Genomic DNA, 15,224 nt, shown 5'->3' on the forward strand with positions numbered 1-15,224 from the left:
ATTTATAAAATCATGTAAAGGCCAGCCACGATTTGGGGAAACAAGTGGCATGCCATGCTTTTCCCTTGTGAATTAGCAATGTTTCTCCCGGAGGTTATCACCTGAGACATTAAGGGACAAAGGTTTTCATCTGAGACTGCCGTGACTCTGGAAACGGTGACGTTAACTTGTCTAGTTGTGAGAAATAGGTTGGTTAGCTAATGTAGAATATTTTATTAAGAGTGAAACTGGTGGGGTTGTTGGCTTAGTGAGTATTTGATCAGGGTGTGATGGCATTACTTAAATTATGTAGATGCTCAATAAGATATTCAGAGTGCAGTGAGTACAGTGTTTCTACCACGAACACCATCAGGTACGCTATAATGTAATATGAAATGTTCTTGTCCATATTATACTAATGGATATCGGAGCTACACTGCTGAACTCATTTTGATTTATTGCTCTGGTCTTGCTTCCTTGCTTGTTTCTCTCTTTCTGGTTATTTTATAACGGGAAACCAGAAAGCTAGGTTCAAAGATTCAAAATGCCTTTGGAGTTCAATGAAATGGATACTTACAAATGATTTTAATAGTACCTTGATACTGTAAATATTGCCCAATTACTTATCATCAGGGTCTTATTTTGATTTTATTTCTTGTCAGACACAAAACAGAGCCATTCAGAACAGGTGGAATTCTGTCAGATGCTCAAACACAACTTCAGTTGTGCCAGATTCTGCCCTCAGCAATGTGAGCAAACTTCAAACAGAAATGCACATGAATAGTTAAAGGAAAATGCTGGATCCCACCTGTTGCCTTTTCTGTGAAGTAATATGTCTATAATGTTTATAAATTTTAATAACCCATACAGGGCTTTATCTTTCAACATTAAATTTATATTATCTTAAAGTTTGACTTCTCCAGGCGATGCATTTTATTCTCTAGTATCTTAGAGAATCTATCCATCTACTAATGTGTACTCATTCATAAAGAATTAAAGTTTTCTCTTATCAACCAATTATAAACATATTTATTAAGTATATTGAAATCTTCATTTTCAGTGTGATGTTTTCTTTATCTGACTTAAGATCATGATCCTTATTGAGGGCTAGAGGCACATAAACACACTTCATAGAATCAACAAATAAAATGTTGATGTTTACCCTTTGTTCCCCATGATGATAATTGAAGTAAAGGTGCTTTTGGTGCCTTAAAATCTCACAGTGATAACCGTTAAATGAACAAAGTCATTAGCCTGAGAATAAATATATGAATACTAGCCTCATCTTTTCTGCTGCTTATAGCTGATAACACCAAGTATTACCTGTAAATCTTATGTCTTAGAAACAAAGAATGTATCTCAATGCATGGCCAATTAAAGGGAAAAACCTAACAAGCAAGCTATTGTTATTACTGCCTGTAAGTTTATTTGTTGTTATTACTGCATGTAAGTTTAAATCCAGAGGTAGAATTTTTGGTTTTAGTGAACGTTGTCTAGAAATCATTTTATTATGGCCCTTGGATTTGAAAGAAGATTTTGGTAGATTTTTGCTGGGGGAAGAAGGAAATGAAAAGGAAACAATTTCTACCTGATGTCAGAACCACACGTTTTAAATGACACTTTTTCACTCCTTTGATTTCAGTTTACAAGCATTGAGAAAGGAGAAATCCCGAGATGCTGCTCGCTCCCGCCGGGGAAAAGAAAATTTTGAGTTCTATGAATTGGCCAAGTTGTTGCCTCTTCCTGCAGCCATCACTAGCCAGCTTGACAAGGCATCCATCATTCGACTTACAATTAGCTATCTGAAAATGAGGGACTTTGCTAACCAAGGGGACCCTCCGTGGAACTTGCGAATGGAAGGCCCTCCACCTAACACATCAGTAAAAGGTAAGTTTTAAGCCCCTGTTTGTTCTGGAATATGATGGTCGATAGGTGTCTCTAAGATGAAATGTTTACCATCATCCTTTCTTCTTTTCCTGCATATCAAATCCTTTAAAGGGATACAAATGTGGAAATCTGAACTCTGCATGAGAAAGACACCATGTGAAGGTGAAATAAACCTCTTCTATTTCTTTTTTATTTTCAAAACGTCTGTCAGCCTAAATATTCTATCACTTGATGCAAGGCTTCAGAGAAAGGAGAATGAAATGACTTACATTAAAATGCTTCTTGGGTTCAATTTGCGTTATGCTAATTCATGCAAATTATTACTGATGGGTGGAGTACAAGAATATTTGTTAAAGGGTGGAACTAATATCTTCTGTCTTTAGTAACCAAAGAAAGGAAGGAAGCTGAGCCCAACTGTAGTAGGCATTTTGAGTAATGATTTTATTGACTAATAAAACAAATAATTCATGTTACTGTTTCAAGTTGCCATACATAATGCCCAAGATTTGTACATCTAAACCTATGTTTGTCCTCCCGATCCTTGGTGCAGTCACTCTTAAAACTCACTAATGAAAGATTTTAGGCCTTCTTCATTCTGATATGCAAGAGAGGTATTTCTTACGTGTTAGTGAAACTTCTAGTAATTTATAGCATATTTAGCATGTGAATATGCATGCGTATCTTTATTGATGTATATGTGATATTGGCCATTGATTCTCTCTCTTACACGATGTGTTATTCAAGGCTTAGGACTTAAGGGATCTGCTAGTTTCTTGTGCTCTAACCTTGTCTCTAGACCCTTGGTGGCCATAAGCTGGATAATTGGGAAAATTGTGGGCAACTCTGGGAGAGGAATTAGGTTCTTTTGTTAAGTGATGACACCTTAACAGTGACCTTTGAAGTCCCTGTGCTCATGGCTTTTGTAGGAAAGGGTTCTAATAGGGAGCCCTGACCTCTTAGAGGATACAGATTAAAATGAAGGATCCAAAGCAATGACTATCTAAAATTGTGTGCTTAGAAGTGTCATCATATGTGTATCCATGCATGTGTGAATCTGGTTATATCTTTGCCATTGGTACTTGCAATGTTTCTTACGCTTACGAGAGAAGGAAAATCAGAATTTAAATTCTAGATGCTGTTTTCCTCTAGAGCGGGACAAATATTATCTGTAATGACTATATAGGAAATATATAGGCTTAGGCTTTGAGGGGCTCTGAACTGTGCCACAGTAGCACAAACTCAGCCATAGACAATATGTAAACAGCAGGGTGTGGCTGTGCTCTCATAAAACCATGCGTAACAAAATAGGCAGCTGCCCCCAGACTTGGCCCACAAGCCATAGTTCACAGATTATCTCTCTAGAGTGTAAGAATGGAATTCAGAAGCTGAGAACATAGAACAGAGTTAGCTGTCAAGGGCTGGATGTCAGTGTAACATAGCACAGTATGGATAAACTAAGGCACATTCATACTGTCCCTTTTCAGCCCTTCTCGCCTTAAAAATGTAGATGTCAACTTGGTAATATATCAATCTGTGTTCCAGATGCTAAAGTTGTGGCAAATTTTCCCAAGCTGAAGATGTGAATATAATCTTAGTAAATAAACTGTATCCATAAGAGTTTATTCATTAGACTGCCTTCATGTTTATTCCAAATCATACAAGATGAAAGGGTAGGTGCAACAGGGTAGAAGTCACAGAATGTACAAAATACGTCCTTATTCTTCACTTTGAAATGGACTGATTAAGGGACGGAACTTGTATGAGGTTGTTTAGCACAGTTATCTTTTTATTACCACTTATTCATTTATTTTGAGAGAGAAATAGAGAGCTACTGAGTGGGAGAAGGGGGAGGGAGGGAGGGATGGGGAGGAGAGAGAGAGAGAGAGAGAGAGAGAGAGAGAGAGAGAGAATCCCAAGCAGGCTTCACACTGCTGGCGCAGAGCCCAATGTCAAGCTCGAACTCAGGAGCTGTGAGATCATAACCTGAGCTGTAATGAAGAGTTGGTTACTTAACCAACTGAGCCATCCAGGCACACCTCCATTTTTCTCTTTTTTAAAGGAGCTGGCAGTTTATAGGCTGCCTTGGTAGTTGTGGTTACCAAAGTAAAAGTGGTTCCATGGTTTGTCCATTATTCTGCAATGTGATAACCTTGTTTACTTTTATTTTATTTTATTTTTTTAAATTTTAATGTTTATTTTTGTGACAGAGAGAGAGAGAGAGACCAAGCTCAAGTGGGGGAGGGGCAGAGAGAGAGGGAGGCACAGAATCTGAAGCATGCTCCAGGCTCCACGCTGTCAGCACAGAACTCCATATGGGGCACAAACTCATGGACCACGAGATCATGACCTGAGCGGAAGTTGGAGGCTAACTGACTGAGCCACCCAGGCACCCTCCCCTTGCTTACTTTTGGAATCATGACATTGTAGAGATGCAAAATTACAGCTCATGTAAAACCATGCCCTCATATGTAGACCAGGGAAATGATACAGAAACAGTTTACAGTTAAGTATTAGCAGATCTTAAGCTAGATTCCATTGTTTCACCTTTCTGTCTAGTGCTCTATCACATCATATCGTTTCTAGAAATTTTATTTGATTTGCATCCCCTTTATCAAGCATGCCAGGTGAGAATTCTCTCAGCTTCTGACTGTGACTGATCATTCATTTTTACTTTATGGACTTCAGTCAGTTAAACTCTAAACTACTTATGATAAAGATGGATAAAAAACAATAAAATATGGTCTCTGCTCTCGTGGGCATTTCAGTCTATGAAAGGACATACTGATGTCAAGGAGAAAAATGGGGAGGTTAGGGTGGATATTTAAGAGTCTGGAAGGAGATAACAGATTTTATTATTTTGCGAATTCCATCCAGATAATGGCAGAACATCCAATTCGGTACATGTGTACTCCCACTGTCAGTAAACTGATGATAGTGAAGGTGTAAAGCATAGTGACTCTATCCAGTTCACACTGGCTCTCAAAAGTTGCTAGGAATGCAGTGGACACTTGCTGTGAATTGGTTCTGCTGTACAGTATGTGTATATTTTATTGCTCTACTCTCATTCTTTAATGCAAACTTGTTACTCATTCTGATCAAACATTCATGAAACAACATCAAAAGAAATTCATTTTAATTTATTAAGGTCTTCTGTGTTGTGCCCTTGAAGAAGTTCATGTGGATAAACAAGCTTATATAAATAGCCTGCAGCATCATGTGAAGTGCGGTTCATAATCCAACAATAAAACGATAGACATTAGACTTGGTGCTTCTCCAAGCAGTCTCTTGAATAAACCTAAAGGCGTTTGGAAATATATATGAAAAGTACTTACACGATGTAGGCAATGTTTTTTTTTTTTTTAATGTGATGAGTTGTTCATGTTAATAATTAAATTTCAAAGCTTAAATTTAAATTTGTCCCACACAACTATATAGAAATTTAATCATTTTAATTTACTGCTTCAGAAAGGTCCTTCACTCTGCCCTGTATTCATCACATCTTTTCTTAAATGTCTATAAAGGTTGATGAGTTTGTTTTGTGATGCCCATTCTGTATAGATTATTACAAGTTATGCTTGCAGAAAGAACACTCAGGTGACAGTGTGTAATATGTCCCGAGTCAATTACTTCATGGAAATGATATGTTAAGCAATTGGAAGGTAACAGATAGTTTTTTCCATGATTTTAGAAATATCTGTATTGTTATAATACAGATCAAATCTACAATGAACATTATGCATTATTCAAGAAATGACCAGGCATTCTCAGCAGTGTTTCAGCTAAATAACTGATGATTGTAACCTTTAAAGAAATCTCATTGTGGTGACTGTTGGTAAATCACTTCTCCATTCATAGTAATCTCTATTTAGAGGCTATCTAGAAACCATTACATCTTTTATTAATCTTAAAAGCAATAGCTGCTGATTTGACATTTGCTAAAACTAGATAAATTTTCTGTCTTTTTAATATCACAGACTTCAGTCAATTTTCGGTGTGTGTCTGCTACAACTCTATTAATCCAGGAATATTTACCACTGTAAGCATAAGTCTTACTTCAGTTTGAACATGGCAGCTTTTAAACAACAATTTGTGTATGTGTGTGACAGGCGACAATGCTCAAATATGTAAAATAGAAGACATTTTTAGCCTTCGGAAGGAAATGGTTGAAAAATACTGCAAGACAACTGGTGATTGAAATTGACTGAACACATTACGGAAGAACTTTACTATTTTCATAGTAAATTTCATATGTACTATAAATTTCATACTAAATTTCATATATTACTATTTCATAGTAATTTTCATATTTCATATTTTCTTCACTATTTCGGGGCACTTACTGTGAGTTAAGTGGTGGATATTTCTGAGAGGAGAGGCCTGCAGGTCCTTATTTAAGGAATACGTGATCTATCCTTAGCCAAAGACCAGACTGTTACTTTTGCAATCATGTTTAAGGGTTCGGTTTGAAACAGCCATGTGTAGCCACTGAGTCTGTGACATCCTTCAGAGTAACTCTGAACTACTACAATACTGGTTGTTCCCAAAACTTAGAACTATTTTTCTAAAATGCTATCTGTTTCCATAGAAGGTAGAGAATCCAAGACTGAGTGATTGTTCTTCTTGGTCTAAGCAGCTCCGAAAGGTCTTCTAGTTCCTGTTCAGGCATTTTACTGTGTACGGACACGTGTACTTCGACCAACTGACATTCATACTCGGGGGCCAGTGTCCTATTCCTCATTATTGAAAAAAAATGTGAAATACGATTTCTTAGAATCAGGGTATAGCATGTACATCAGCCTGTGGTGCTCTTTATTATTACACAGGAAAATGGTAGTGCCCAGACTGAACCCTTAGGTTCTGAACAGAAGCTTCCAGTAGGGGTAGGAGAGCAGGAGACAAGATAGAGACTTGCTTCTTGTGTGGTTCCTATTCTCGCCTCCACCACCTTCAGTAGACTGGGGGCCCATCTCCCTGCTGTAGTCTCGAGTTTCAGTCACCTCAGTCCAAAGGGGCCAACCAAAAGCTGAGCTGCCAGTGTTCACTCTTGTTTATTTTGGTAGCAAGTGCCAGGTTTTGCTAGTACATGGCAGTATGATGTGATATAATTGCCTTTTCTTAGGTATGCTTCTGGGAACTTTTTCATTACATACTGCTCTCCTTTCTAGAGGAGGGAATACTTCTGAAGGAAGTTCATTTAAGAACTAAGCTTTTACTGTATTTTCATCATCATAGGACAGGCATTGTTTATATCGCCATGCTTTCCTAGGATTCTCATCTCTGAAACTGGGCATGAAGGGCTTTCTGACAAATGAGGGCTTAGTGATGGCAGAGGAAGTCTCTGAGACTATAATTTTGTGCAGATTCCCATTTTTTTTCAGGAGAAGCTTTGCTATCTGCGGAGGGGGACTCTGGTCCACCTTTAGAATGAAGCATGCAAAAGCACTGATGGTCTCTTCACACGTGCCACTGTCAGAGTTCAGTCACCGTTACCTTCAGTGCACCTGGCACTGTTGGGCATCCAGAATTACCCTTCACTCCAAACACTGATTTCGCGGAAGCCTCTTTGTGAGAGTGATGACTGAGAATGTGTGCATACTCAGGCGTCCTAGTCCGTCATCGCCAGGGCAACAAGCAAGCCGAATGTCACAGTGGCACGCCACAAAGCTTGTATTCCTCTTGTTGCTGTGGTTCATTCCGGAGGTTGGCAGATGTAGGCTGAGCTTAGCCGGGTGGTTTACTTCGTGCCACAGCTCTGGCTGTGCTCAGGGTTCAGCTCTGGTCTGCCCCCTGTCAGGGGACAGCAGAGATTTGGGAGAGGTTCTTGTCATGGTGATGGCAAAGGTGTCAGAGGGATGAGCCAAAACATAACACCTCTTTTACAGAATGTTTTGGCGGACACCTCTGGAAATGTGGCTAAAAGAGTGTACGTGTACTTCTGCATCCCGCATCGGGATTCGGCAGTCTGCCCCTCTATATGCCATCGTCATCTTTTTCCCCAGCAGTACCGAATACCTCAGACCGTACGTTTCTGCCTTTGTACATCCTATCATCTAACCAGAATGCCCTTTTCCTTCTTGTCGTTTTATCGAACTCTTGTTCACCTTTGAAAACGCAGCTCACCTGTCACTTTGTTAGGTAAATCTTCTCTCCTTCCCCAGAACAGTAGTCATTTGTTCCTAATAGGTTACGGTGACAGTCTTCTCTTGCTTTAGTATCCATTCATAATCCTTTTCTTATGATCCTTGTCTCTCTATACAGACTGTGAGCTACTTGAGGGAACAGTCTGGGTTTTATACATGTCTTTATCTCCATTTACAGTACCCAGGAAAGTACGTATTTAACCGAGTTTTTATTTTTAAATTTTTGTTTATTTACTTGTTTTTGAGAGAGGGAGAGAAATCACATAAGCAGGGGAGAGGCAGAGAGAGAGGGAGAGACAGAATCCCAAGCAGGCTCCGCCCTGGCAGCACAGAGCCCCATGTGGGGCTCTATCCCATGACAGTGAGAGCATGACCTGAGCTGAAATCCAGAGTTGGACACTGAACCAACTGAGCCGCCCAGGTGCCCCAACCATGTGTTTAAATTAAATTATATAGTACCAAGTCATATCTTGGTATTGCTATTAGTGAGCAGAATAATGCTGATGGAAAATGTGGGTGGGTCTAAGTCATAAGCTAGGATGAAGAAAGAAGAGAGTGAAGAAAGAAAAGACTGAAAGGAAGAAAAATGGAAGGAGAATGATGGGAATAGCGTGAAACCAAGGGGGGAAATACAGTGGATAGAGTAGGAGCTAGGAGGTTGGTACCCCTTGCCTGGGATCAGCTGCCTTCCCCTGCCAACTTGTTTCTCTTGTGTAATGTACAAGCTGAGGAATTGACACTCAAAAACAATATTCTTAAGAAACCCATGTCTTGGGTATATAAATTCAAGTTCATTCGACCAGTATCTGAGTACTTTCGCTTGGTAAGTCCTCTGACTCCTTTGCTGGTAATGTGGGGGCATATAATAGAGAAGGTGTAAGGCAGAGTCCTGTCCTTGGAGGTATTTACCATTTATTGAGAAACAAATAAAACTAAATAAACCACATGACCTGGGTTACAAAGGCCTCTCTAGACCTCAGTTTCTCATTTGAATTTCCTTTTTGTGAATTTTCTGGTCTGGATGATTACTGACTGTCTAATCCCAAACCCCAATTTCTGAGAAAAGATTTAGTAATTATTGTCTTAAATTAGACTCTCCTGAGAGTCAGGTTTTTGTGAAGCTGTTTATTAATAATTTCAAAAGCCACATGCTCTAACTCTTCGTGTTCTGCTAATATTTCTGTTTTCCTTCTCCCTCCCTCCCTCTCTGTCTCTGTCTCTGTCTCTCTCTCTCTTTAAATTTATTTACTTTGAGAGAGAGAGAGAGTGCACACTTAAGCTGGGGAGGGGCAGAGAGAGGAGGAGAGAAAGAATGCCAAGCAGACTCCATACTGTTAGCACAGAGCCTGATGCAGGACTTGATGCAAGGCTCGAACTCAAAAACTGTGAGAACATGACCTGAGCTGAAATCTAGAGTCAAACACTTAACCGACTGAGCCACCCAGGTGTCCCCTTCCTTCTCTTTTACTTTATTTTCCTTTACATGGAGGTATCATGTCTCCCTGGTGTCTTGGGTTCAAAAAGGTATGACATAGTTCCTTCTCTTAAAAGATTTTGTCTGTTGAGTATCAAGATTTGCATACATGCAATCATTATAAATAAAAAAAAGAGGACAATAGTGCAGCGCACAATGAAGTTTTAAATTAAATAAGCCAAGCGCCAAATATATGATATGGGTAAAATACAAATCTAAAACTTGATATATTTTTATTTGCTTTTTACTCTTAACAGAATGGTAGGGGACATACTTAGATTCCATATCACATTCAACTTATTTTAAGAAGTCTACTGGTTCTTGGTAATGTGATATTTTACTCATGGCATTGCCTTATACTACATTGTACTTAGTTATTTGGGATTTGGAAGTGTATGTGCCCTGTTTTTAGGGCTGGGGTTCCCTAACATGTTTTTGTTAGCCTATCACCTCTGGCAAAGTACAATATAAGTTTCAGTACTCTGCAGATACCAATATTTCATGGGTATAGCAAAGAAGGAGTCACCTCTGACTGCTTTATATGATTGAAATTGTACTGTGGCTTTAATTTTCAGAAACAGCTTTCTAGATACTGTGCATAACTCTTGGCTGTGCCTTAATAAACATGTGGTGACCTCCACCTGTAAAACTAATGTGGCTTTGAATACTGATTGACTGCAGCTTTTCGCATCCTTTCCGGGTCCATAATATGTCAGTGAATGTCAGAGGCTGGGCAGGAGAAGGCCAAAAGAATTTGGGGTTTAAAGATCATACAGATCATCTGTTTCAATCCTCCTACACTTGTGTTGAGAAAACTGATAGAGAACGTTAGTGATATAAACAAAGTCAGTAACAAACTTGGCGCTGGGATTTGGACCCCTGGAATTCCAATTCAGTGCATCTTCTTCCATAATAAAGAGCATATCTTTCTCAGTTCAGCACATGTTAGCAGCTGTCCTTCGATATCCTCTTTCCCCATTATACATGAACATATATGCACATATATGGCCCATGTGTCGAGACCAGCCCTTTTTAGATCAAATGCCATTATATTGCAATTCACAAAACATTTTGAGGCCATTCAAAGGCAAAGGTGTTATAATTGAATGGAAACAAATCCTTAATAAGACATTAAATGCTAAAATTAAGGGAGACTGTGTGAGGGTGTATTGGAACTCTCTGCACTCACTTTGCAGCTATTCTATAAATCTAAAGTAATTCCAAAATAAAAAGATTATTTTTTTAGAAATGCATCATAATTTACTCTAATGACAGAAATGTAAGAAAACCAAAACTCTACCCAAATGGAAACTTGTTCTCTCCCAGTTTCCTGCCTTTTCAACTGGTCACTGTTGAGTTCTCACAGGCTCACCCTTCTCCAGGGCTTCATTAATGGTTGTCTTGTTTAAGAAATGTGATTAGCCGACAACTACAATATCAATCAGGGTATGGAAGAAAGAAAATTGATTGAACCGTTTACACAGTTTGCTTAAAAAGTTTATAAATGACCGATTCCCATCAATAAGGAGTCACATGAGCACAGTTTTACGCTCTGGGTTTTCTCCCTCCTTTCTTCAGTAAAAGTTATTATGAGTGTTAACACTGTCTAGTCTTCACACTCTGCTCAAAGATCGTCCAAAAGGGGAAGTTAGAAAGCCAAGACAAAAACTAGTTAACGGACTCTAGGACAGGGGTCAGCAAGCTTTTTCTGTGACAGACCAGATAGTAAATAATTTAGCCTCTATGGGCCATGAGGTCTCTGCTGCAGCTACTCCAGTCCACTGTTAGAGTGCGAGGGCAGCCACAGGCCGTCCGTAACCGACTGAGTACACCTGTATTTCAATAAAACTTTATTTGTGAATGTTGAATTCTAATTTTGGCATATCATGAAATCTTGAGTTTTTTTTTTTTTTAATTATTTAAAATGCTTTTCAGTTCTAAGTTTATGGGCTGTATAGGGACAGGTAGCAGGCTGGATCTGACCTGTATGCTGTAGTTTGCCAAGCCCTTTGAAGAGCTTTAGAACTGGAAGGGACCTAGGTACTTTTTGTAGAACCCATGGTGGTGAGCAGCGTACTGCTAATTGTAAAGGGTTGAAACTTGGATTTGTTTGAAAAGTGTATTGATGACCATGAATGCTGGTAACATGCTTTATGAAACATTTTTGGATTTGTTTTTGTCATCTTCAGAGCTAATATGTGCGCGTATAATCTTCTTCCTATGATAGCCAGCATAACTGAATTGTATGCCAGCCAGTGATGTAATAGTTCACAGTTTTCTGGGTTTCCATGCATGTGTATTGTTTTGTGTATAGTGTGCATTGCTGAAAAACTAAGTGTAAAGTCATGCTAAGTCATTGGCTTAGCCTGGCTTTTTGTTTTGCTTGCTTTTTCAGCTTAATGTAGTAAATGATCCAAACTGGGGCTATGCAGAGTCTCCTATAGATGAAGGATCTTACTAAAAAAGAAACACGATTAAAGCTTTGTCTACATGGGACTGTTGCTCAGCCATTTTGACTTACCTAATCAAACAACTGGTCAATTCGGTTAAATAATTGTTCTGATTGATTTCCCTACGTAATTTGTTAAGTGTTTTACTGATTCAAATGAAGGCTCGAGGCATGATCTGGCTACAGGGATCATTAGAAATAAGAAATTGGGGATTTGTGTATAAGAAATCCAATGTTATGAACATTAGAATGAGTAAGATTGGTAAAGCTGAATTAGGTTCAATTCTGCCTACAAATAACTACCTCCAAAACCATGTGTACATGAAGTGGAAAAATAGGGTTGCACTGTATAGTATAGTTTAATTTTCCCCACTTACTAATGTGAACATGTTACTGAAGTACTAAAACGCAGTCATGAGGAAATACTGCTGTGGTCTTCTGCCATTGTCCCTTGAGACTGTCTGTCAATCACTGGGTGTTGAGCGAGTGCTCAAAGTGCTCTCCACTCACACTAGTGGAGGAAATGAAAATTTGGGAGATTATAGTCCTCACTTCCCAAAGCACTACAGAGACTTAAAAATATATTTTTCAGTAATGTTTTGTAATTAAAGCACATCGCTCCAATATAATTTTACAGTTTGGGAAATAAGGCCGTGTTGAATATCGGCACTGATGATGAAAACAGACTGTGTACACAGTTTGGCTTTTATATAAATACTTTAAAATATTGGCTTTCTTCAATAAAAATAGATGAATAGTATCCAGGTTTTTACAAGAATTTTAGCATAAAAGCAAAATTGCTATCATTTTTATTTTGAAAAGAGACATGAAGATCACATAACAAAATGTGTAAAATGCCGTATGTTCTAGAGAGCTGTGATAGAAAACGGGGATGTAGACGCAGGTAAGCCTCACTATGGGCGTACGCAGGACCTTGTGTAAAGGGGTTCAGTGATGTTTTCTTGGTTGACACCTGACCGAACGTGCCCTTCATTGTCTTTCCTATGGACCCTGAGCTCCCAAAGTTGCAGAAAAATCTGTATCAAGGTGTTCAGCCTGTGCTGTCGTGTGATGTACATCTAGCAAGCAATCAGACTGTGCCTTCTTGTTGTGACTCACTACATTTTTTGCCACACAAACATCTCCTGGAAAAGTTTATAGAACTTAGAGAAAGGAACTCTTCTAGGGAGTTCTGACAACCTATAGTAAAGGTACTTTGCATGTAAGCGAGACCAATGGAACCAGCAAAATGTGTGAATACAGTGGAAACTGATCATCTCAGTCATTTTAATGTGTCTTCAGAGTCTTCTAATAGGAAGCTCTTGGGCAATGTAGTTGGACAAATTTTTGTGACCGTTAAGGAGTAACATTTCTTTGGCCTCAGTTTGCCTAGAAAATGGCATAGCTTGGCCTGAGAATTCAGCTGGTCTTACACTGGAGTAAGCCTACATTTCATTGTGAGGCTTAAGTTGACACAGAAACTACCGAAGGCATGTTTGGATTCCTTTTTAGGACTTTTATCATGTTAAAGGTAACTTGTGTTTTTGTCGTTTTTTGTTTGGTGAGATTATATTTCTGAAATGATGTTAATCAGGGAGAAGAGATATCAACATGCGGCATTTATTTTGAATACATTTTGTGATTCTAGCTTGTCAAAGTCTTCACCTTGTGTCCTGTAACAAAGCAGAGGAAATTTAGAGTGTTTCGTAAAATACTCAGGTGGTTTGGGGGCTATTAAGGCAACTTAGTGTTATGCTAGTGCTTAAAATAATGAGATCTAAAAGTTGATTAGGTAAATTTTTAATATGTATATATTTCATTGAGATGAAAAGACAAAAACATTCTTAAAATAGGTTGTATCTTAAATGAAAGGCTGATTTATTGAAACAATGGATATAATGGATACTTCCCTCAGAATGTTGGTTTTATAATCTTCTATAAATCCTTAGGTTTTAGGGTAACATTTTTTTTTGGTTGTCATTAGAGATCAGGAATGCATCCTATTTCTCTTCCACCATACTCACCAATTCCTGCTGTAAATATTTGAGTGCTTATTACATTGCAAGTTTCATTAGGCTGTGTGTGGAATGCAAAGCGGAGGGTGGAAACTGAACCCTCTAGGAGTTTATAGTCTAGCAGGAGTGACGCACATGCTCACAAAACAAGGTGAGATATTATCGTGTTGAAAGAGGTTAAAGCAAAGTGTTGGATAATCTGTTATGCATAAATACAGTTACAGCTGTAAACATGGTGACATTTAATGAGAATTCTGGTCGCTGAGATATCAAGTAAGCTTAGGAAGATTTTTCTTTACAGAAGAGTGTTTTAAACAATACCCAAGTACCCACCCATGAATGCCTGTGTATATTGCTCTTAGCTGACCATAATTCCAACCAACCAAGAGCATGAATCACAGACCATACTTAGAAAGCAAGAACTTAGTCAAATATGATCTTCTAGTATCTTTTCTCTAATATCTTAGCATTTTCTAGAGATGGAAGGAAGGCTGGAATGAGGTATGTTTTTAAACATCACAATCCTAATGTATGTAGTAAATAGAAAATCGCTCAGCATCTGAGGCATGAATATAGAAAGGGATAGATCAGATGAGAAGCTGCATCCTGGGAACCTCTTAGTAGAATGGCCAAAGTTCAAGCATACCACTGGAGCAGTGATGGGAGTGTCAATTGTTTACTTTGGCTCCTGGCTCTCACACATTCCCCTAAAGCCTATAATTGGGAGGGAAGACTAGACGGCATGGAAGAAAATGTTTTGTACTTTCATTTAAATTAGCACAAAGGGAGGAAACAGTTTTGCTTCACATGTGAAGTCAGTCATTTCTTGGGTTGCTAGCTCAATGTTTTAGCAGAACAGCTGTTCAGTACAATGTGGCTTTCTACAAGCAATATTTCTACTGCTAGAAAAGTGGCAGTCTGCCAAAGAGAGTGCCCAGACCAACCCCTAAACAAAAAAAATCTTTTGTCAACGACTCTAATAATTTGTACAATTCAGGAAAGGGGGGTTGCACGGTCTTTGCAGATGTGCATTTATGATGCTATTTTTAAGCAGAGCAGCATGGAAGAATAGATTCATAAGACTCATAAGTTGATCATTCATTTTAAGCATTTGGCTTCTGCTCCTTCTAAAATTTCACTCTGTGGAAACAACACACAGCCAGGCTTGAAACGAGGTAAGGGAGGGTGTGACAGCAAGATGAAATCCTTCATTTCCAAGCCTGTGATGCTTGCTCAAAACCAAGAAGCTCTAGGGTGTTTTCTTCTCCCACTAAGGAAAT

The 15,224-nt window shown here is 38.7% G+C and overlaps 1 protein-coding gene across 9 annotated transcripts in view; it reads left to right on the forward strand.

Annotated features, from left to right (window-relative positions):
• NPAS3 (neuronal PAS domain protein 3) overlaps nucleotides 1-15,224 on the forward strand; it is an 861,794-nt gene that overhangs the window by 264,983 nt on the left and 581,587 nt on the right. For 5 of the 9 annotated variants that reach the window (XM_045450657.1, XM_045450658.1, XM_045450662.1 and 2 more), the window contains 2 exons: nucleotides 1,622-1,866; nucleotides 1,978-2,028. In XM_045450657.1, coding sequence (XP_045306613.1) covers nucleotides 1,622-1,866; nucleotides 1,978-2,028 — 296 coding nt within the window. The remainder of the gene's footprint in view (nucleotides 1-1,621; nucleotides 1,867-1,977; nucleotides 2,029-15,224) is intronic. The other 4 variants (XM_045450659.1, XM_045450661.1, XM_045450660.1 and 1 more) reach the window with 1 other exon arrangement.

This window comes from Leopardus geoffroyi, chromosome B3 (genome assembly GCF_018350155.1).
Source record: "Leopardus geoffroyi isolate Oge1 chromosome B3, O.geoffroyi_Oge1_pat1.0, whole genome shotgun sequence".
In the NCBI taxonomy this organism is placed as follows: Eukaryota; Metazoa; Chordata; class Mammalia; order Carnivora; family Felidae; genus Leopardus; species Leopardus geoffroyi.